The 23,656-nt window shown below is 44.6% G+C and overlaps 2 protein-coding genes across 2 annotated transcripts in view; both read left to right on the top strand.

Moving 5' to 3' along the window:
- Positions 1–19,063, top strand: part of LOC139269152 (fibronectin type III domain-containing protein 7-like) — a 29,451-nt gene extending 10,388 nt beyond the window's left edge. Inside the window, exons 3-9 of the mRNA XM_070888253.1 lie at positions 2,352–2,612; positions 7,880–8,140; positions 12,853–13,107; positions 16,572–16,832; positions 16,946–17,206; positions 18,681–18,734; positions 19,017–19,063. Coding sequence (XP_070744354.1) covers positions 2,352–2,612; positions 7,880–8,140; positions 12,853–13,107; positions 16,572–16,832; positions 16,946–17,206; positions 18,681–18,734; positions 19,017–19,063 — 1,400 coding nt within the window. The remainder of the gene's footprint in view (positions 1–2,351; positions 2,613–7,879; positions 8,141–12,852; positions 13,108–16,571; positions 16,833–16,945; positions 17,207–18,680; positions 18,735–19,016) is intronic.
- A 181-nt stretch (positions 19,064–19,244) lies between these two features.
- Positions 19,245–23,656, top strand: part of LOC139269151 (receptor-type tyrosine-protein phosphatase beta-like) — a 63,604-nt gene continuing 59,192 nt past the window's right edge. Inside the window, exons 1-4 of the mRNA XM_070888252.1 lie at positions 19,245–19,419; positions 19,685–20,014; positions 20,157–20,411; positions 22,292–22,552. Coding sequence (XP_070744353.1) covers positions 19,245–19,419; positions 19,685–20,014; positions 20,157–20,411; positions 22,292–22,552 — 1,021 coding nt within the window. The remainder of the gene's footprint in view (positions 19,420–19,684; positions 20,015–20,156; positions 20,412–22,291; positions 22,553–23,656) is intronic.

Raw genomic sequence — 23,656 nt, 5'->3', positions numbered from 1 at the left:
TTAACTTTTAGCATTATTGGTGGACATTTCATGGTAAAGGTGTGTACCCCGTACACTTCTGCCTCCTCGGTTCGAGTCTCTAGTTCAGCCTGATCCACCATGGATCGGTCTTCCTCTGCAACGTGGTGGTTTGCAGGGTTTGCAGCTCGCCTGCACATTCGCTGGAGGTGTCCCATTGTTCTGCAGCCGTTGCACACATAGTGCTTGAAGTGGCATTGATGGGCCCGATGATCACCTCCACAACGCCAACAAGGTGTTAACTGCCTCGCATTAATGATTGATGGACACTCGGTCATCTGAAGTCGTGCAGCAGCCGGCGTTTACGTTCTGCCATGTATATTCCTGCTCGAAAATGACATTACTTTGTGCACAGTACTGGCCGAAACCTCTTTATGCTGCGAAATTTGTTTGGTGTTGTCGCTGGTGGACATAAATGCCTGGGCTATCGTTATGGCTTTGCTCAGACTCGGTGTTTCAACAGTCAATAGTTTGTGAAGGATTACCTCATGGCCAATGCCAAGCACAAAAAAGTATTTCAGCATTTTTTCTAGGAATCAATCAAATTCGCAATGTCCTGCGAGGCACCTTAGTTCAGCGATGTAGCTCGCCACTTCCTGGCCCTCCGACCGTTGACACATGTAGCTATCAAAACACTTTCCTTAGGATTTAGGTGCTTCCGGACCAGCGTACACAGTTCTTCATAGGATTTGGTTGTTGGTTTTACCGGAGCTAGAAGATTCTTCATGAGGCCATAGTTTGTTGCCCCACAGACGGTATGGAAGATCACCCTTTGTTTGGCAGCGTTCTCGTTCCCTTCCGGCTCATTGGCCACGAAGTATTGGTCGAGTCCCTCCATGAAGGCTTCCCAATCGTCTCCTTCTGAGAACTTCTCCAGGATACCAACTGTTCTTTGCATTTTCGCGCAGATGTTTGTTATCTCGCCAATTGATAAGCTCATAATAAAGGATGAAACTGAGCACTGTGAGCAATGTGTAAGTGTGACCTTGGCTCATTTAATAAGACTCCAGAGTGCAGGTATCGCGTGGGTAGCCTGCTTATATACAGTGCTCCCAAGTGATGCTGGGATCCTCTGGTGGTGGTGTGATACAAGTTGCCAAGGGTTAAATACATAACAGGAACCGCTTACTTCTCTCCCTGGAGAGCAAAAGATAAATGGGGCGAAATTGCCCTGCATCCCAATTGGGGGCGGTAACCTGCTGGAAATGGAATTTCCTGCGTCTGGCTAACGTGTTTCAATGCCCGTCCCCTTTGCTTAAAAGGGAGGGCCACTGTGCAGTCTGCAAGGCCTCTGATGGACTCCACTATACCACCAGGACAGTGTGGTACCGGGGTTGCAGCTCGGCACCCAAAACAGATTGCCGGGCTGCACAATGGTGGTGTGGACCACGCTGGGGGGGGAACTGGTAGAGCCTACCCGAGAGTCGGCAAAACGAGGAAGATGGCAGCGCGGGGCACTCCCCTTTAACATCCGCCCTGTGAGCAAATGTCAGCCAGCTTCGTGACCCACGAAGCTGGTGTTGGCACCCGCTTACGGGCTGCGGGCTAATTTCCCCCGAGGGGCAGTAAGGGGTCGGCACGCAGCGCTGAGGGGTTGCCACAAATGGTGGTAACATCATCGCCGGTTGTGCAAAAGCCCGGGATTTCCCAGGAGTCTGTAGCGCCTCCCCCAGGCGAAAAGTGTTTTGCGCCTCTCGGAGCCTCTGTAAAAGGGGCAACTTCGACCCCCGCCCTCCCATGTGTCTCTGAAACTACAGAGATTATAAATAGTGCAGTTCATCAAAAGCAACAAGCATCGTTTTCAGCCGCAGAATTGGGTCAAGGATGAAAACAAAATAGAAACCAGCATAAATTTGCAGATTTAATTAAAATTGTGTATTTATTTTTAAAGGCGTGAATAACATTCAATAATCAACGTGTTAATGAAATGTAATTTCCTGCATCACTAATTCTGTATCTGTAAATTGCCAACATAAATCCATGCAAATGTAAAAACTTGCTTTTTTGCCAATTTTACCATCACGTGATAGATCTGTTAACAAATTTCTACACCAAATAAGAAATTAAAAGTGATCCCCATTCTGTAGGTGTTTAATTAGCTTTAATTAAAGTTCTGAATGATATTCAATAGTCCATATGTTAAGCAGTGTGATTTCCCATATCACTCATCTCTGTTTCAATCTCTCTAACCCTGATACCTGCACTGTCCAAAATATTGTTCTCCAGAAAACTTTCAAATATATTTGCATGAACATTTCTATTAGAAAATAATTCCATAAAGTTTAGCAGCTGCTGGACAAGTGCTCTTCATCTGGTCTTTTTGCTCTTTTCAGTGTCATGCATCCCACAGAATCTCAATGTTGAGGTGGACTGTAACACAAACGATGCTTCTGTGTCGTGGGCCCACACTAAAGGTGCAGTGTCATACTCTGCAACAGCAGAAGGAAGTGATGGCCACGCGGTATCATGTGATACAGCCAACAGTGAGTGTCAAATAAACGATCTACACTGTGGACAGATGTACAATTTAACTCTAACAGCCCTGGACGGAGTGTGTGACAATTCGCAAAGCTCTATATTTGACTTCAGTACTGGTAAGTCTCTTGTATGGAATAGAATGATTCAAAACTGGCACCGCCAATTCCCCACACTTAATGTACTTATTCGAGGCCTACTTTCTGCATGGAAAATATTTGGCTTCATTTTTCATTTAAGGGAAAAGCTATGCAGTATTTTCAGCCTGGTGAAATCATGTGCAGATGATATGATAATGCATCAGCAAAGTTAATTAAACATCACTTCAGGAAAGTGCTCCATTAAATACAATGAGCTGATTTCCTCCCTTTCTGCTTCAGTCCCTTACCACGATTAAACATATAAACATAGAAAATAGGTGCAGGAGTAGGCCATTCGGCCCTTCTAGCCTGCACCGCCATTCAATGAGTTCATGGCTGAATATGCAACTTCAGTACCCCATTCCTGCTTTCTCACTATACCCCTTGATCCCCCTAGTAGTAAGGACTTCATCTAACTCCTTTTTGAATATATTTAGTGAATTGGCCTCAACAACTTTCTGTGGTAGAGAATTCCACAGGTTCACAACTCTCTGGGTGAAGAAGTTTCTCCTCATCTTGGTCCTAAATGGCTTACCCCTTATCCTTAGACTGTGACCCCTGGTTCTGGACTTCCCCAACATTGGGAACATTCTTCCTGCATCTAACCTGTCTGAACCCATCAGAATTTTAAACGTTTCTATGAGGTCCCCTCTCATTCTTCTGAACTCCAGTGAATACAAGCCCAGTTGATCCAGTCTTTCTTGATATGTCAGTCCCGCCATCCCGGGAATCAGTCTGGTGAACCTTCGCTGCACTCCCTCAATAGCAAGAATGTCCTTCCTCAAGTTAGGAGACCAAAACTGTACACAATACTCCAGGTGTGGCCTCACCAAGGCCCTGTACAACTGTAGCAACACCTCCCTGCCCCTGTACTCAAATCCCCTCACTATGAAGGCCAACATGCCATTTGCTTTCTTAACCGCCTGCTGTACCTGCATGCCAACCTTCAATGACTGATGTACCATGACCCCCAGGTCTCGTTGCAGCTCCCCTTTTCCTAATCTGTCACCATTCAGATAATAGTCTGTCCCTCTGTTTTTATCACCAAATTGGATAACCTCACATTTATCCACATTATACTTCATCTGCCATGCATTTGCCCACTCACCTAACCTATCCAAGTCACTCTGCAGCCTCATAGCATCCTCCTCGCAGCTCACACTGCCACCCAACTTCGTGTCATCCGCAAATTTGGAGATACTACATTTAATCCCCTCGTCTAAATCATTAATGTACAGTGTAAACAGCTGGGGCCCCAGCACAGAACCTTGCAGTACCCCACTAGTCACTGCCTGCCATTCTGAAAAGTACCCATTTACTCCTACTCTTTGCTTCCTGTCTGACAACCAGTTCTCAATCCATGTCAGCACACTACCCCCAATCCCATGTGCTTTAACTTTGCACATTAATCTCTTATGTGGGACCTTGTCGAAAGCCTTCTGAAAGTCCAAATATACCACATCAACTGGTTCTCCCTTGTCCACTCTACTGGAAACATCCTCAAAAAATTCCAGAAGATTTGTCAAGCATGATTTCCCTTTCACAAATCCATGCTGACTTGGACCTATCATGTCACCTCTTTCCAAATGCGCTGCTATGACATCCTTAATAATTGATTCCATCATTTTACCCACTACCGATGTCAGGCTGACTGGTCTATAATTCCCTGTTATATCTCTCCCTCCTTTTTTTAAAAAGTGGGGTTACATTGGCTACCCTCCACTCCATAGGAACTGATCCAGAGTCAATGGAATGTTGGAAAATGACTGTCAATGCCTCCGCTATTTCCAAGGCCACCTCCTTAAGTACTCTGGGATGCAGTCCATCAGACCCTGGGGATTTATTGGCCTTCAATCCCATCAATTTCCCCAACACAATTTCCCGACTAATAAGGATTTCCCTCAGTTCCTCCTCCTTACTAGACCCTCTGACCCCTTTTATATCCGGAAGGTTGTTTGTGTCCTCCATAGTGAATACCCAAATAAAGTACTTGTTCAATTGGACTGCCATTTCTTTGTTCCCAGTTATGACTTCCCCTGATTCTGACTGCAGGGGACCTATGTTTGTCTTTACTAACCTTTTTCTCTTTACATATCTGTAGAAACTTTTGCAATCCGTCTTAATGTTCCCTGCAAGTTTCTTCTCGTACTCCATTTTCCCTGCCCTAATCAAACCCTTTGTCCTTCTCTGCTGAGTTCTAAATTTCTCCCAGTCCCTGGGTTCGCTGCTATTTCTGGCCAATTTGTATGCCACTTCCTTGGCTTTAATACTATCCCTAATTTCCCTAGATAGCCACGGTTGAGCCACCTTCCCTTTTTTATTTTTACGCCAGACAGGAATGTACAATTGTTGTAGTTCATCCATGCGGTCTCTAAATGTCTGCCATTGCCCATCCACAGTCAACCCCTTAAGTATCATTCGCCAATCTATCCTAGCCAATTCATGCCTCATACCTTCAAAGTTACCCTTCTTTAAGTTCTGGACCATGATCTCTGAATTAACTGTTTCATTCTCCATCCTAATGCAGAATTCCACCATATTATGGTCACTCTTCCCCAAGGGGCCTCGCACAATGAGATTGCTAATTAATCCTCTCTCATTACACAACACCCAGTCTAAGATGGCCTCCCCCCTAGATTGCTTTCTTTCACCTCCAAACATTCTCTGCCTCGGCCCTACATCAATCCCAGTGCTGCTGAAATCTTCAGAATTCAAGGCTTGACTGCTACAAAGTTCTCCTTGCTGATTTTCCCACTCCACTCTTCCCAGCTACAACCCATTCAGAATTCTGCAGCCTGTGTGCTGGCTCACACAAGGTCCTCCTGCACTCCCACCATGTCCTTGTTATGTTTGATTGACTGCCCATGCCCTTGCAAATACTTGACTTCACCTCCAGATCCCTCCACTGCCATGCCACGTCCTATGTCAGCCATTTTGTCCAGTGATATGTTCAGACAACCAATTTCAGCTTTTCCAACACTGATTTATTTCTTCTTCGCCCTCCTTTAGTCCAGCATCTATAGCTGCTGTTCAACCACTCTGCCATGCCACCTGCCTTCAGAAGCCTCTAAAAACCCTTCACTTCAACCATGTTTTTGCCCAGTGCCCGCTGTGGCTTAGTTGGGTGCACTCTCGCCTCTGAGTCAGAGGGCTGTTGGTTCAGGTTCCAGTCCAGAGACTCGAGCTCAAAAATCTAGGCTGACACTCCAGTCAGCACTGAGGGAGTGCTGCACTGTCGGAGATGCCGTCTTTCGGATGAGATGTTAAACTGAAGCTCCGTCTGCTCTCTCAGGTGGACGTAAAAGATCCCACGCCACAATTTCGAAGAAGAGCAGGGGAGTTCTCCTCGGTGTCCTGGCCAATATTTAGCCCTCAATCAACATCACTAAAACAGATTATCTGGTCATTATCACATTGCTGTTTGTGGGAGCTTGCTGTGTGTAAATTAGCTGCTGCGTTTCCTACATTACAACAGTGATTGCACTCAAAGTACTTCATTGGTTATAAAGTGCTTTGGGATGTCTGGTGGTCGTGAAAAGTGTGATATAAATCCAAGTCTTTCAGTTTCCTCAATCATCTTTTTCTTCCCATTTCTTGCTCCTGTTTTGTGTCCCATTTTCTTTCCTGTAAAGCACTCTGACAACTTTCTGTACTCGACAAGCATTATTGAAATGCAAGATGTTGTGGTGTTACAGAATTCGGACACTAAGGTTGTCCTGTTTTGTACGGTACAACACAAAGATCAGTACTAAATGCAGCTAAAATGTAGATTAGGCTGTGGCGCAGCAGTTCCACAACAGAATATATTTTTGTCTGCACTCAGGAGAAATGGAAGACATAAGGGCCCAAATGAGAAGTTTAAAAGTACATTATTTTGAAGAGAAGAATATTGATTTGAGTTGGATAGAACACTGTCCTGTAGCAGAGTTCAAAGTTCAAAATCTTTCCTTCCACATAAATACGCAGACAGCCTAGAATGTTTCATTTCCTCTTCATGTTTCAGGTTGGATGGCCCTGAAAGGGAAACACTGGCCTGGCCACAGTCTGTCTGGCATGCTCCCTTTCAAGTGTGCTTGTGCCAATCACGGGCAAATACATTGAATACACATACAAACCCTTTATTTGTTCCTCTGTGTCAGGGGTCTGTACATTAACTGGCATGGAGAGCAGAGAAAGGATACAGATATTACAGTCTACAAAGGCCTAAACTGCACACCGCAAAAGTCAAAATAGTAAAATCAAAACTTCATGTGAACGGTGAAGGTCCACTTCACCCTTTATGCACAATGTTGGTTGCAGAGATTTTGGGGCTAAATTTGTCCACGCTGGTTTGCAGCGCATAATTCAAATCACTCGTTCGTCCCGTGCCGGCGCGGATTTGCCCTTTTTTTTTTAAAGAAAAAAATGGTGGGGATGGTAACTGTGCGTACTCACATCAGCGAGGCACGGATGATGTCAGTGCATCAGTGGCATGCTGCGTCACAAGGTCCCTCCCTTTCTCTGAAAGGGGAGGGCCGCTGCGATCTGAGCAGTACCTTCAGTGCCACACACTAGGCCACCAGGGAGGGTGTCGGCCGGACCAGCGGCCCGGTCAAACCAGTTACTGCCATTGTCAGGCCGACTGAAAAGTCGGTTGACACAAGAAAGATGGCTCAGCCACGTCGGCACCTTCCCTTTAAGGGTGGCCACGGCACCGCAGCCACTGCGGATTCTCACATCGAGAAGCTGCCGGTGTCATCGCTCTGTGCCGACCCCTTTGCGCCCCGCGGGGGAAATTGCCCCCCGGGGGAAATGTCTGCGATAAGGGATCAGTATGCACGGGGGGCAGTGCAATCCGCTTTCCACCCGGCGACCCCCGGGGGCACTTCTGGGAGGAGTGCTCTGTGCGCAGTGCCTGGGCGAAAACCCTTTAGCACCCCATTAGCGCCGGCGCTAACTGGCACTGCCCAAAGTGGCAATTGGAGCCCCTTTAAGTGTAATCTTCAATGAAATCAGCGTTACATTTCACATTTGAAAGCTACTTATTTTCAAAAGAGGAACTTCCCACATTTAAAAGAGCCAGGATTTTCCTTAGTAACTATTACATCAGTTGGAGTTAAATATATGTTATTAAAATTAAATATAAAATAAAGTTTAATAAAATTAAAAAGCACAAATATAATTACAATAACTTCTGATTTTGAAAGTTTTGGATTGTAGATATTTCTTGCCCTATCACAGTCAGTTTGTCTTTCTGTATTTTGCAGCTCCATGTGCACCCCAGTATATTTCCACCAATCTAAACTGTGACACCAAAAGTACGTCAGTGACATGGGAGAAGAGTGATGGTGCGCTGTGGTACGTTACAACAGCAGAAGGACAAGATGGACACGTAACACTGTGTAACACGACAGAGACAAGCTGCGATTTCATGGACCTGCACTGCAGTCAAATATATTTGATCACTGTAACAGCGATGGATGGTTATTGTCAGAGTATAAACACTTCCATTTTTGAAACAGAAACAGGTAAAATTTCTAAAGAAGTTTGTGCTGTGTGGGAAATATTACACTAGTGCAGTAGCAAGTACTGTTCTGAGGTCCAGGACGGTCACATTCGTAGTCTGGGAAGTCACAGAGTCACTCTTGTGCAAATACAGCCCCAATAAAGAAATGTCCCATTGTTCTCAGATCCAACATGAGTGGAAGTTTTACAATGTACCACACCCGGTGCGGGGTCTGGCTAGTCAGAAACATGCATGGGCCCGAAATTGGTGGACTTACTGTCCGCTGCCGCCGAGTTTTCTCGACGGTCTCCCTGGTTTCTGGGCGGTCTCCCCTCCAAGCGAGTTTGGTGAAGTCCTCCTGCCGGCGGGGAGAGAAGACCGCTAGGTACCGTCCGCTGGCGTGCAACTCGCAGAAGAGTCCTCCCACCCTCTGCATCCCCAGTTTGGTCCGGGCGACCCTCTGCTCCAGCAGGGGAAAAGACCGCTGCGTGGAGGCAGGTCTAATCTCAACGGTAAGTATGAAGACCTGCAAAAAAAGGTTAGTACACTTTTCTTTATTTGTTTTGCAGGGATTTAAGTGGATAGGGTCCCCTGAAGGATTTCTAGTGGATCTTGTATTATGGTTTGAAAATTTTTTATTTGATCAGTTCCTCCCTCCTTGGGCCCGACTCAATCCTCGGCGGTACTTTGCCGAGGATTGCATTTGACGCCGAGAATGGGAACTACTGCCCACTGCCGCCCAGAATCGGCACTTAATTCCCATTTTTGCCACTGGGCGGTCTTTCCCAGATTTGTCCATGAAACTTCCGCCCAAAGTACCGTCAGGATCTCAGCGGTCCTTTGGACGGTACTTGGGCGGAACTTAACTTTCACCAATTTCGCGCCCTTGGACTTTGAAATTAGCTGTGTGCCTGGCTGGTTCGGCTGCAAATTTAGCAATGACATTTCTTTAAAATAGTTTCTGAGGCTGTGCTGCCATGTTATTCCTGGGCCACCAACACTTGCTTCTTCTCATCTCTTCACTGTGCCTCAACCAATGCAACTCCTCATGCTCACTAACTGTATCCTCCGAGATGTTTCTAGCTGTGTGCATGCCTGCAACTTTAGACAGAGGGATGTAGGATGCTGTATGGTGCTGCCTTATTCTGGGCCCTTGGCGATGCTGATGGGCTGCTCTTTCTAGCCAGCAGCTGCTGGCCACTGCCAGCCTCTGGGGATAGGACCTTGGAGGTGCAACAAGGCAGCACTCCCCATTACTTTGAAAGCCCCAAGCAGGGGATTAGGGGAAATGCCACTCTGCCACTTGCCCACAGATTCCATTTCGTGCCTCCTTGCTGGCCTTTTTGTTTTATTCGTACATGGGATGTGAGCATTATTGGCAAGGCCAGCATTTATTACCCATCCCTAATTGCACTTGAGAAGGTGGTGGTGACCCGCCTTCTTAAACCACTGCAGTCCATGTGGTGAAGGTACTCTCAGAATGCTGTTAGGGAGGGAGTTCCAGGATTTTGACCCAGTGACAATGAAGGAATGGTGATATATTTCCAAGTCAGAATGGTGTGTAACTTGGAGGGGAACTTGCAGGTGATGGTACTCCCATGCATCGGCTGCCCTTGTCCTTCTAGGTGGTAGAGGTCGCGGGTTTGGGAGGTGCTGCCGAAGAAGCCGTGGTGAGTTGCTGCAGTGCATCTTGTAGATGGTACACACTGCAGCCACGGTGCGCCGGTGATGGAGGGAGTGAATGCTTAAGGTGGTGGATGGGTGCCAGTCAAGCGGGCTGCTTTGTCCTGGATGGTGTAGAGCTTCTTTCGTGTGTTGTAGCTGCACTCATCCAGGCTGTTCTAACCTTCTGTTATCTTTTCCCCCTTTTTTCAAAAAGCTGAATATTTGTTAAAAGCATTTTGAGCATGTAAAAGGGCTCAATCATTTTTTTTACCCTCATATGCAGCCACTTGCATTTTAAGCTTTGCATCCCTTTCATTTTGAGCAGCAGGTGCTGGCTTGACTCCCCTCCTGCACTGAGGGGAAAGGACCAGTGGTGCAGGGAGCTTACGTAAATAATATTCATGAACTTGTCTCACTTCATCCAATGAGTCCAGCTCCACATTGTGATGCCATGTATAGCAGCCGGCACAATCCAGATCCAGCAGCTCGTTCACCATGTGGGCGAAACCAACCCTTGGGCTAGAAATTCGCTGCATTTGCACCTCCTGTTGGAGCTAACGGTGCGTAAACGCCTTACCAACGGGGCGCAACACTGGCAACGACTCCCACCATATTCGGCGGGAGTTTCGCGGCGGCACTGCAGCATTGCGCTCCGGTCTCCTGTGGCCAGAGATCGTGACGTTATCGCCGTGCGCAGCGTCCTGGCCCCAAAATTGGCTTTGGCCCCCTGTAGCTGCGCAGGCGATATCACCGACAGCTTTAGGTGTTGTGTACCATATGGCCAGTCGCTATCAGGGCCAAAATTAAAGGCAAGGTAGCCGAGGGCAGAAAAAAAAAATGACCTTTTTCTTGCCACTCCTGATGTGGTTTCTTCACGGGGCCGTGGCCGCGATCGCTCAGCTCAGCATTCTGCTCGAGTGCCAGGCTGATAGCGCAGCACCCCCGTTCCTTGGTGGTCCAGGTAGGTGCCTTTTCTCCTTGCAGGGTATGCAGCGTGGGCCCCTCCCTTTCAGCACTGCTGAGGCATCCGCCCTATTAGCACCCCAGTAAGGAAGCGAATCGCTTGATTTAGCGCTCCACTTCCTTCCGGGGGCTGTAACCCGAATTTCTCGCTAAGTCTCGCGCCTCCCAGATGTTACCAGATGGACGATAATGAATTTCACCCCATTGTCCATTGTGAAAGCCTGAAAGAACATGGGTCCTGCAATATTGAAAAGTGAAGGAGAGAGGCCTTCAAGATATATTTAAAATGTGAAATCGCGTATGAAAGCTAAATGGGTGCATTATTTTCAGTTAAATTACAACAGCAGGACAAAGGGATATAATTAGGAATGAATGAAAGGCAAATTCAAGATTGCTGTCAGGAAGCACTCCTTCACACAGAGTGATCAATGTCTGCATTGATCCTCTAGGAAGGATCGTGAAGACATTCAGGAGACCCTGGAATAATTCAGGAGTCAATTAAACTCTGATGGGAGGAACCGTAGGTTTCTATGGAAGGATGAAGTTGTTGAAACCAACACCCTCTCATGTAATTAACTTTGTGATATGTCATAAATATTTCATCACTTTAAAATAACATAAGAACATAGGAACATACGAAATAGGAGCAGGATTAGGCCATACGGCCCCTTGAGCCTGCTCCGCCATTTAATACGATCATGGCTGATCCGATTATGGACTCAGGTCCACTTCCCTGCCCGCTCTCCATAACCCCTTATTCCCTTATTGTTTAAGAAACTGTCTATTTCTGTCTTAAATTTATTCAATATCCCAGCTTCCACAGCTCTCTGCAGCAGCAAATTCCACAGATCCACATCCCTCTGACAGAAGAAATTTTTCCTCATCTTTTTAAATGGGCAGCCCCTTATTCTAAGATTATGCCCTATAGTTCTAGTCTCCCCTATCAGTGGAAACATCCTCTCCGCATCCACCTTGTCAAGCCCCCTCATAATCTTATACATTTCAATAAGATCATCTCTCAGTCTTCTGAATTCCAATGTGTAGAGGCCCAACCTACTCAACCTTTCCTCATAAGTCAACCCCCTCATCTCTGAAATCAACCTTGTGAAACTCTCTGAACAGCCTCCAAAGCAAGTATATCCTTTTGTAAATATGGAAACCAAAATTGAACGCAGTATTCCAGGTGTGGCCTCACCAATACCTTATATAGCTGTAGCAAGACTTCCCTGCTTTTACATTCCATCCTCTTTACAATAAAGGCCAAGATTCCATTGGCCTTCCTGATCACTTGCTGTACCTGCATACTAACCTTTTGCGCTTCATGCACAAGTACCCCCAGGTCCCGCTGTACTGCAGCACTTTGCAATCTTTCTCCATTTAAATAATAACATACTCTTTGATTTTTTTCTGCCAAAGTGCATGATTACAAAATGAACACCTAACCATGTCGCACACTTCAATCAAAATAAATGACAGACATCTTCTGATCACTAAATATTCACTAAGGTTGGACAAGTCAATTGATTTCTAATACTCGACTGACAAACACAATAGGGACTTAAAACCTCAAACTACTCACTGCTGGACTGATCTATCATGGGGTGACTCATGTACGGAGTATTTCGGGGCTGGAACACGAGCAGAGGACTAAATACCTAATGAATCTTAATGCAGATCTGAACATACTATAATAATCTCATTTTCACTTAGGGTACCTGCTTATTCAATAATGTGTTTTACCCAGTGTTTCATTTTTTTTTAAGTGAAGCAGTACAAAGTTGTAGGCATCAATGATAGGATGAGAATTTTTATACTGACAAATTGTAAATGTTTGTGTTGGCCTAAAATTGGACCAGAATATACTTTCAGGTGCACTTCCTCCTTGAACTGGTGATTATATAAAAAACTGGAGTAAAAGCCCAATCAGAAATTACAGACCATAGTAAATTCAGTGTCTCTGAATGGGAATCTAGTTACTGTATGGGTATTGGGCATCTCTTCAGTAAGAGTTTATTTTCTGAGTTTAGTATCAATGGAAACTATTGGAACTCTGCACTGAGATCACTAATTCATGACATCTCATTTCTCTTTACTCCTCCCCTAAAGTACCATGTCCCCCTCAGAGTGTACAAGCTGATTGTGACGCTGTCACTGCCTTTGTAACATGGGAGCAGAGTAATCGCACAATGTCGTACACTGCAACAGCAGAAGGGAACGACGGACACACAGCCACCTGTACCACGTCTGAAACAAACTGTCTAATCCCAGATCTTCACTGCAGCCAAATATACAGCATCTCTGTACTCGCATTTGGGGAAACCTGTAGCAGCATCCAAGGCGCCAGTTATGAAATTCAGACAGGTAATATAGAAAGAAAGAACTTGCCTTTATTTAATGCGTTTCATCTCTTCAGGACACCTCAAGGCATTTCACAATCAAGAGAGGAACTTGTGCAGTGTAGTCACTGTTGTGTAGGCAAACTGAGTTGCCAAATTACTCACAACAAGATCTGAAAACAAACACTGTTGAATGACAAGCTAATCTGTTTTGACCCTCTTGGTTGAGGGATGAATGCTGGTGAGGACAACTCCCTGCTCTTCTTCAAAAAGATGTTGTGGGAGCTTTTGACCAGAGTACTTATGACCCTGGGTGAAAGTCCTATTGGAAAGACAGTGGATGGACAACCAGCACTCCCTCAGTAGAATTGCCCTATCAGCGGTGTTTGCATGGAAGCAGGGCACTAACGACCTGAAATTGGTGGGAAATGATTGACCGCCCCATTGCTGCGGTTGCCGTGGCAATGTTACCGCAGGCCTATCTCTGGTGGTTCGCAGCAGCCTCGAATCATGTGGTTGGCCCATTTAAAATGTTAATCGAGTTTCTACGATGTACTTAGGGCCCCAACTTGCATTTCTGGACTGAACAGGGAGGAGCATGCGCCGTGTTCACTCCGACCAGCATCAGGTAATCGTCCGTCGAAAGTGGGTCCCAAAGGGGAGTTCCTGTTTGGTTTTTCTGGAGACAGTAGGAGCAGGAGTGCTCCTTTCAGCAACACAAACCCAGAATGGGCCTCTGCCCCTTGGGCTCTCCACCCAACCCACTCTGGAAATCGGTACTTCCCCCCAGGAACCTACCTTCTTCCGGCCCAGACATTGCAACGGCCAGAAGCCAGCAGGTTGCCCAGGGGCGCTCGCTTTCTGGCTGGAACCCCCAAACCCAATGCAATAAGGTGCCTTGCTCATAATGGATCGGTGGTACGGCCAAGTAGCTGGTTGGCGAATTCCACCTGCCACAAGCCTGGATTCCTCACTGGGAACAACTCTGTATAATGCTATATTTAGGACCTCCAAAAAAGGGGTACGGTAGCATCGTGGTTATGTTACTGGGCTAGTAATCCAGAGGTCTGGACTAATAATCCAGAAACGCGGGTACAAATCCCACCACTGCAGCTTTGGAATTTAAATTCAGTTAATTCAATAAATCTGGAATAAAAAGCGAGTATCAGTAATGGTGGCCATGAAACTACCAGATTGTTGTAAAAATCCATCTACTTCACTGATGTCTTTCAGGGAACTACCATCCTTGCCCAGTCGGGCCTATATGTGATTCCAGACCCACCTTCTCAAGGGCAATTAGGGATGGGCAAAATAGATGCCACATAAAAGGTTACTGCTCAAGTTAAAAGTTCACGGGGTTGGGGGTAATATATTAGCATGGATAGAGGATTGGCGAACTAACAGAAAACAGAGGGTCGGGATAAACAATTCATTCTCGGGTTGGCAAACAGTGACTAGTGGGGTGCCGCAGGGATCGATGCTGGGGCCTGAACTATTTACAATCTATATTAATAATTTGGAAGAAAGGACCGAGTGTAACATAGCCAATTTTGCTGACGATACAAAGGTTTGGAGGAAAAGCAATGTGCGAGGAGGACACAAAAAAATCTGCAAAAGGACATAGACAGGCTAAGTAAGTGAGCAAACATTTGGCAGATGGAGTATAGTGTTGGAAAGTGTGAGGTTATACACTTTGGCAGAAAAAATCAAAGAGCAAGTTATTATTTAAATGGTGAAAAATTGCAAACTGCTGTAGTACAGCAGGACTTGGGGGTACTTGTGCATGAAACACAAAAGGATAGTATGCAGGTACAGCAAGTGATCAGGAAGGCCAATGGAATCTTGGCCTTTATTGCAAAGAGGATGGAGTATAAAAGCAAGGAAATCTTGCTACAGATATACAGGGTATTGGTGAGGCCACACCTGGAATACTGCGTACAGTTTTGGTTTCCATATTTACGAAAGGATACACTTGCTTTGGAGGCAGTTCAGAGAAGGTTCACTAGGTTGACTCTGGAGATGAGGGGGTTGACTTATGAGGATAGGTTGAGTAGGTTGGGCCTCTACACATTGGAATTCAGAAAAATGAGAGATAATCTTATCGAAACGTATAAGATTAGGAGGGGGCTTGACAGGCTGGATACAGAGAGAATGTTTCCACTGATAGGGGAGACTAGAACTAGGTGTCATAATCTTAGAATAAGGGCCCATTTAAAACAGAGATGAGGAGGAATTTCTTCTCTCAGAGGGTTGTGAATCTGTGGAATTCGCTGCCTCAGAGAGCTGTGGAAGCTGGGTCATGGAATAAATTTAAGACAGAGATAGGCCGTCTCTTACCGATAAAGGAATAAGAGGTTATGGGGTAGCGGGCAGGGAAGTGGACCTGAGTCCATGATCAGATCAGCCATTATTGTATTAAATGGCAGAGCAGGCTCAAGGGGGCATATGGCCTACTCCTGCTCCTATTTCTTATGTTCTTATGTAATGCTGGCCTTGCCAGCGACGCCCACATCCCTTGAACGAATAATTTTAAAAAGCATGGAATAAAAGGTGCATTTAAGGGCTGTTTTATATGGTTTCTGTTATGTCTTTAATACTCTTATGAATGACTCGACGAGGTTTAGTATTGTACTTGAGCTGTTGTGACCTTAGTCCCATTTATTGTAACTCCAGAGTGAGCACAAGCATGGTGGGCAGCCTTTTATACTGGGCCCTGCACACCTATGCAGGTGACCCTGAGGTCTCCCACCGCAGTGCCCTCTAGTGGCACACCTTATGTGACTATACAGTTAGTATACATGGTCTACATACATGACAGTTTCTATATCAGTGAAATAGCCAGAGGTATTGAACATTAGAAGGACTTATAAAATAATGTTGTATGAGTATAAAGAGCAGGACATACCTGTTACAGCCCCCCACTGGACGGGCCCAATTGGCCATCATTCACAAGAGCCTACTTTACCAAGGATCTGAGCCAAAACTAAACCAGAACACAGAACCTCTGTCCTGCCAACCTAATGAGCAGCCAGATGTGCCGGCCTGCTGTCGTGAAGCTGTCAACCTTCAGTGGGGTGCCAGGTTACTCTTGTAGGCAGTGGCAGCAGTGCAGCCCCACTGATTTCATCCACGTTCAGCCTGCACCACGGCAACCTTCGCTGGTCACTGTGGATAACAGCAATAAACCAAGGATTTTGGGATCAGCATCTTTCTGTGCCCATCTGGCATTGACACAGATTCAACATTCAGAGAAAACATTTGGAGACTTAGCAGTCAAGCTGGGTACAGAGCATAGTGACCCAGAGTCCTGAGCTGCAATTTATTGGCCCTAATACATAACATCTGGATTGAGTAGTCACAATGTGAAATATAAAGGTGACTACTTTTTGAGGTTATTTAAGTTCTGAGCTGCTGGCAAAGACCATTTGACCAAAAGGTTTTCTCACATGAACCCAGTGGATATTAATGTTTATATTTCCTTTTCTACAGCACCATGTGCCCCAGATGAAATCATTGTGAACGTGGACTGTAACTTTAATAGAGTAGTGGTGTCATGGGGACGGACTAATGGAGCAATGTCATTTGATGTAACTGCAGAGGGCAGTGATGGACACACACATTCACATAACACAACAGAGACACGTCATGAAATGCTGGATTTACACTGTGGACAGCCCTATAACATAACTGTAACAACATTGAGTTATAGCCGGAATGGAATTTCAAGTACTTCTGTCCAAATCCAAACCGGTAAGACTATTAATTCTTAAATAATATGCACTATGGAAATAGTCTTAGATTTATTAATTATGATGTTTACAGGACAGTGCGAGGATTGATATTCATTTGTATTTTCTAACTAGCACCGTGCATTCCTGGGAATCTAACAGCTGAGCTGAACTGTGATTCGAATGCTGTATCCTTCTGGTGGGATGACACTGAAGGAGCAAAGTTATACACTGTGACCGCTCGAGATAGTCAAAGAGTCACAGCTTTATTCAACACAAGCAATACAATGGCTCAAATCTCACACCTACAGTGTGGTGAATATTATACAATCTCTGTTCTAGCAACAGACAACATCTGCAAAAGTCCCCAGAGTGCGGTGGTAAATGTGCATGCAGGTATTACTCATTTCCATAAAGCATTTTGTGACATCTTAACAAATGAAGTCTTGTGTTCTACAGGCAGTATTTAAATGTTATGGGTTTTTTCATGTTTTTTCTTTATGCTCTTGGATATATTTAAATGTGTGTGTTTTTTACGTTAATTATGCTCTTGTTAAATGGGTCTCTGTGGATGGTGCAGAATAAATTGTATAAATTATGTTAGAGAGTCCACAGCTGAATTTTACTCTTCACGTTGCTGACATCTTTGGTCTGACAGTGCTATAGGAACACATTACTTAGCGGTTCAAAGGCAATATTTAAACGTGGTGCGGGGGGGGGAAATCATCTCAAATATGCTTGCTAGTGGTCAAGGTGTAAAAGTCAGGATATTTCAGCAGAAATCAGTTCCACCGGAGCTCTCCTCGATCTTATGATTGGGTGTGGGGCGGGCATCTAAAGCTGAAGTCTGAAGCAGGTGGGAGCTTTATACCATCTACAGAAGGATTGGGGAAAGGCTCAGCACTATTTCCAGGCCTACGAACCTGCTGTACCATAAGTCTCCAGCTCATCCAGTGAAAGCTGGCAGGCACAAGGCCAGATTCACCTGCAGGTGAGAGGGCATTTAAAAGGCCTATACACATTAAAGGTAAGCGTTTTCAGTCTTTTGAAGGACTTTATTGCAGTTTTTTAACATTTTGTTTCCAGCTTGTGAGCCTTTGTGCCAGGTTATTATTTATTTATTTTGCCCGGGATTCCCGTCATTGACAACAGAGGATTTGCCATCAGGAATCCATCTAGCTGACATGTTTGGAGGAAGAAGGGGGCAAATGAAAGCTTGCCAGTCAGATCAGATCAGACTGCCCAAGTGCAGCTCTGTGCTCTTCCACCCACAGCAGTGCCCCAACATCTGCAGAGAGAGGTGGCCAAGTTCACCCTGGCCGAGGCTTACTGCAGAATAATTGTGCAAATGATGTGTTTGAGGCACTTTGGAGCACATTTTAGTTTGCTCTTGTGGATATGATTCCAGTTACCTAGTCACTTGATAAGACTGTTATGACACAGAGTTAATGGAGCTCTGTATTTACGGTGTTTATTTGTGTGAATTAATGGACACATTCTATGCTTTAATTTTCTATGCACTTTCCTGTGTTTTTAGAATGACAAGTTCCAATGCAATTATTGACTATTTAGCAAATTCATCCATCTGCCTGTTTATTTGAACTTACACTGGAGGTTGATTCTATCGCCTTACACCCATTTTAAATTTCTATCTTATTTTCAGTCCCTTGCGACCCACAGAATGTAGATGTAAGACTGGATTGTAACCTAAATACAGCTTTGGTGTCGTGGGACCATAGTAATGGTGCACTGTTGTACACTGCCATTGCTGAAGGACCCGATGGGAACATCACGTCGTGCAGCACATCAGAAACATCATGTAGAACGTCCATGTTACTCTGTGGCCAGTTATATTCTGTATATGTCATAGCATCTGACAGCACGTGCAACCATTCTCAGAGTTCCATAGTTGAAATTCAAACAGGTAACTCCTTATTTTACTGACCTATATGTAGTCCAAAAAAAGTAATATTCCAGACTAATTTTTTAACCAGTATAGTACTGCAGTGTATAGTTTTATAATACTATGCAAAAAGGATCAGTAATCCCTAAGTCTCCCTGTTCATCTTCACCATTCAATATCTTCCATTAAGAGTACTCTCAATCCTGCACATAACTCCTTTGCATGTTAACAAAGCAGCAGATGATTTACATAATAATCAGAAAGATCTTTTAGTTTTTGATATTTCACTATTCCTGCACATAGCTCCTTTCCATGGTAACAAAAAGAATTACATTCAGACTTTATTTTAAACTTTCTAAATGCTATTTTTTATATACGCACATCCTTGAACTTAAATAAAAAGCTGAATGTGCCTTTATCCATCTTGTTTCTCTAATATCTTCAGCCCCTTGCGGTCCCCAGAGTGTAAGTGCTGATTTGAACTGTGCAACACACACGGTGTCAGTATTGTGGGAGCACAGTGACGGCGCAATGTCCTACATCGCAATTGCAGAAGGAATGGAAGGAGACAGGTATTCATGCAATGCATCAGAAGCGACCTGTGAGATCATTGACATCCCGTGTGGCCAGATATACAGTATAACTATATTAGCAATGGATGAGAATTGTACCAGTTTACCAAGTCCAGCTTTTGAAATTCAAACAGGTAAAATATTGGTTCTCTTTTTATGAAAATAAACAGAATAAAGTCCCTAAAAGAGAGGAACATTTAGAATTGACATAGCATTATAAAACTGTACATTAATAAACACCATCTCACATTTTGTACTTTGATAATTGCTTCAGTTAATCTTTGTTACAGACCCAACTATCCAGCAGCTGATCCTATCAGATGGTGATCAAAGTGCCTCTCACATATGTTGCATCGCTCATATTAATGCAGTAAATGTTTGATATAATGCAACTTTTAGACACGTCTAATACAGCATTAAATCTTCAAGAGCTTAAGGATTCCATTCTGTACTTTCTCCTTTCTGCAGTGCCTTGTATCCCACAGAATGTGGTAGCTCACCTGAACTGTGAAAGTAATATTGTGTCAGTGTTTTGGGATCCCAGTAATGGCACAGAGTCATACCTCGTAACAGCACAAGGAAGCAATGGCCATTGGGCCTACTGCAATGCAACAGACACTGAATGTGAGGTCTCAGATGTGTATTGTGGACTGAACTACTATATAACTGTACAGGCAATCCGCATGCAATGTAACAGCTCACAAAGCTCTGCATTTACAATTAAAACAGGTAATCCTAGACTGGAATTTAGAAGAAGAAATTCTAAAATATACACACTTTAGTTGGAATGTGATCATTTTTGTATCTTGCAGACAGTTATGTGGCTCAGTATTTTTCCAGTAGGTGACATTTATGAATTTTCTTCTTGCAGTACCATGTGTCCCACAGGATGTTGATGCTCACATGGACTGTGATGCTGGATATATGTCAGTGTCGTGGGAGTTAAGTGAAGGAGCAATATCATATATTGCGACTGCAGAAGGAAGTAATGTGCAACAATGCAGCGCGAATGACACGTTGTGTGATATCACTGACCTGTACTGTGGAGAGACCTACACTGTCACAGTTCATGCACACGATGACTCATGTGACACTGCTGAAAGTCCTTCCATCACAATGAGAACAGGTAACTGAAGAGAAGTGCAATTTCCCCTATCACTAATCTATGTATCATAGAAACATAGAAAATAGGTGTAGGAGTAGGCCATTCGGCACTTCAAGCCTGCACCACCATTCAATAAGATCATGGCTGATCATTCACCTTTCCTGCGTTCTCTCCCTTGATCCCTTTAGCCGTAAGGGCCTTATCCAACTCCCTCTTGAATATATCCAATGAACTGGCATCAACAACTCTCTGTGGAAGAGAATTCCACAGGTTAACAACTCACTGAGTGAACAAGTTTCTCCTCATCTCGGTCCTAAATGGCTTACCCCTTATCCATAGGCTGTAACCCCTAGTTCTGGACTCCCCCAACATCAGGAACATTCCTCCTGCATCTAACCTGTCCAGTCCAGTCAGAATTTTATGTTTCCATGAGATCCCCTCTCATTCTTCTAAACTCTAGTGAATACAGGCACAGTCGATCCAGTCTCTCCTTATATGTCCGTCCTGCCATCCCGGGAATCAGTCTGGTGAACCTTCGCTGCACTCCCTCAATAGCAAGAATGTCCTTCCTCAGATTAGGAGACCAAAACTAACAAAATATTTCAGGTGAGGCCTCACTAAGGCCCTGTACAGCTGCAGCAAGACCTCCCTGCTCCTATACTCAAATCACCTAGCTATGAAGGCAAACATGCCATTTGCCTTCTTCACCGCCTGCTGCACCTGCATGCCAACCTTCAATGACTAATGTACCATGACACCCAGGTTTCAATGCATCTCCCCTTTTCCTAATCTGTCGCCATTCAGATAATATTCTGCCTTCGTGTTTTTGCCACCAAAGTGGATAACCTCACATTTATCCATATTATACTGCATCTGCCAGGCATTTGCCCACTCACCTAACCTGTCCAAGTCACGCTGTAGCCTCTTAGCATCCTCCTCACAGCTCACACTGTCACCCAGCTTAATATCACCTGCAAACTTGGAGATATTACTTCAATTCCTTCATCTAAATCATTGATGTATATTGTAAATAGCTGGGGTCCCAGCACTGAGCCCTGCGGCACCCCACTAGTCACTGCCTGCCATTTTGAAAAGGACCCGTTTATCCGACTCTCAGCTTCCTGTCTGCCAACCAGTTCTCTATCCACGTCAATACGTTACCCTCAATACCATGTGCTTTAATTTTGCACACCAGTCTCTTGTGTGGGACCTTGTCAAAAGCCTTTTGAAAGTCCAAATACACTACATCCACTGGTTCTCCCTTGTCCACTCTACGAGTTACATCCTCAAAAAATTCCAGAAGATTTGTCCAGCATAATTTCCCTTTCATAAATCCATGCTGACTTGGACCGATCCTGTCACTGCTTTCCAAATGCGCTGCTATTTCATCTTTAATAATTGATTTCAACATTTTCCCCACTACTGATGTCAGGCTAACTGGTCTATAATTACCCGTTTTTCTCTTCCCCTTTTTTAAAAAGTGGTGTTACATTAGCTACCCTCCAGTCCATAGGAACTGATCCAGAGTCAATAAACTTTTGGAAAATGATCACCAATGCATCCACTATTTCTAGGGCCACTTCCTTAAGTACCCTGGGATGCAAACTATCAGGCCCTGGGGATTTATTGGCCTTCAATCCCATCAATTTCCCTAACACAATTTCCTGATTAATAAGGATTACCTTCAGTTCCTCTTTCTCGCTAGACCCTCGGTCCCCTAGTATTTCCGGAACGTTATTTGTGTCAATCTCACTAACCCTGATTTCTGCACTGTCCAAAATATTGTTCTCCAGAAAAACTCTCAAATGCATTTGCATGAAGATTTCTGTTAGAAAACAATTCCATAAAGTTTAGCAGCTGCTGGACAAGTGCTCTTCATCTGGTCTTTTTGATCTTTTCAGTGTCGTGCAGCCCACAGAATCTCAATATCGAGGTGGACTGTAACACAAACAATGCTTCTGTGTCGTGGGCCCACACTAAAGGTGCAGTGTCATACTCTGCAACAGCAGAAGGAAGTGATGGCCACGCGGTATCATGTGATACAGCCAACAGAGAGTGTCAAATAAACGATCTACACTGTGGACAGATGTACAATTTAACTCTAACAGCCCTGGAAGGAGTGTGTGACAATTCGCAAAGCTCTATATTTGACTTCAGTACCGGTAAGTCTTTTGTAAAGAATTGAATGATTCCAAAACTGTCACAACCGATTCCCCATAACACTTTCACTTACATAGGACCTGCCACATAGTAAAATATTCCAAAATGCTGCATTAGGACAGGGTATATGGACACTGATCAGGAATTGAGACAAGATTTCGAAGTGGCGAATTTGCTATTTTTTATTGCACTGCACAAAAATCTACATTAATCTTAAAGATATTTAGATTGGCTGACAGTGTAGGTAAATCCACAACAACAGATATTTATGAATGCAGTGAGCAGGAGAGGACAATTGGCAAGTGGCCCTAGGGGAATAGTTGGCCCTTTCTATGGGCTACATTCCATGTGTCATCCAATATGTGAACAGAGAGGACTGTAAGTACAACAAGACAAAAGTGTAACCTCAGAAATACAAGTCAAATTAATAAGGTGCAAATACAGAATTTAACATTTTTAAAATCCTTATCCTTGTTTTTAAATTTCTCCATGGCCTCACCCTTCCCTATCTCTGTAACCTCCTCCAGTTCTACAAGCCTCCGAGATCTCTGCGTTCCTCCAATTCTAGCCTCTTGCATTTTCCCAATTTTCACCATTGGTGGCCATGCTTTCAGCTGTCTTGGCCTTAAGCTCTGGAATTCCCTACCTAAGTGGGGATGTTCACTGATGATTGCACAGTGTTCAGTTCCATTCGCAACTGCTCAGATAATGAAGCAGTCCATGCCTGCATGCAGCAAGATCTGGACGTCATTCCGACTTAGGCTGATGAGTGGCAAGTAACATTTGTGCTACACAAGTAACATTCGTGCTGCACAAGTGCCAGGCAATGACCATCTCCAACAAGAGAGAATCCAACCACCACCCACTTGACATTCAATGGCATTTCCATTGTCGAATCCCCCACCATCAACATCCTGGGGGTCACCATTGATCAGAAACTTAAATGGAGCAACCACAAAAAATACTGTGGCTACAAGAGGAGATCAGAGGCTGGGTATTCTGCAGAAAGTGTCTCACCTCCTGACTCCCCAAAGCCTTTCCACCATCTACAAGGCACAAATCAGGAGTGTGATGAAATACTCTCCACTTGCTTGGAGGAGTGCAGC

Source organism: Pristiophorus japonicus, chromosome 8 (assembly GCF_044704955.1).
Source record: "Pristiophorus japonicus isolate sPriJap1 chromosome 8, sPriJap1.hap1, whole genome shotgun sequence".
Classification (NCBI taxonomy): Eukaryota; Metazoa; Chordata; class Chondrichthyes; family Pristiophoridae; genus Pristiophorus; species Pristiophorus japonicus.
The sequence above is the reverse complement of the archived record's forward strand: the minus strand, read 5'-3'. Positions and strand labels throughout refer to the sequence as shown.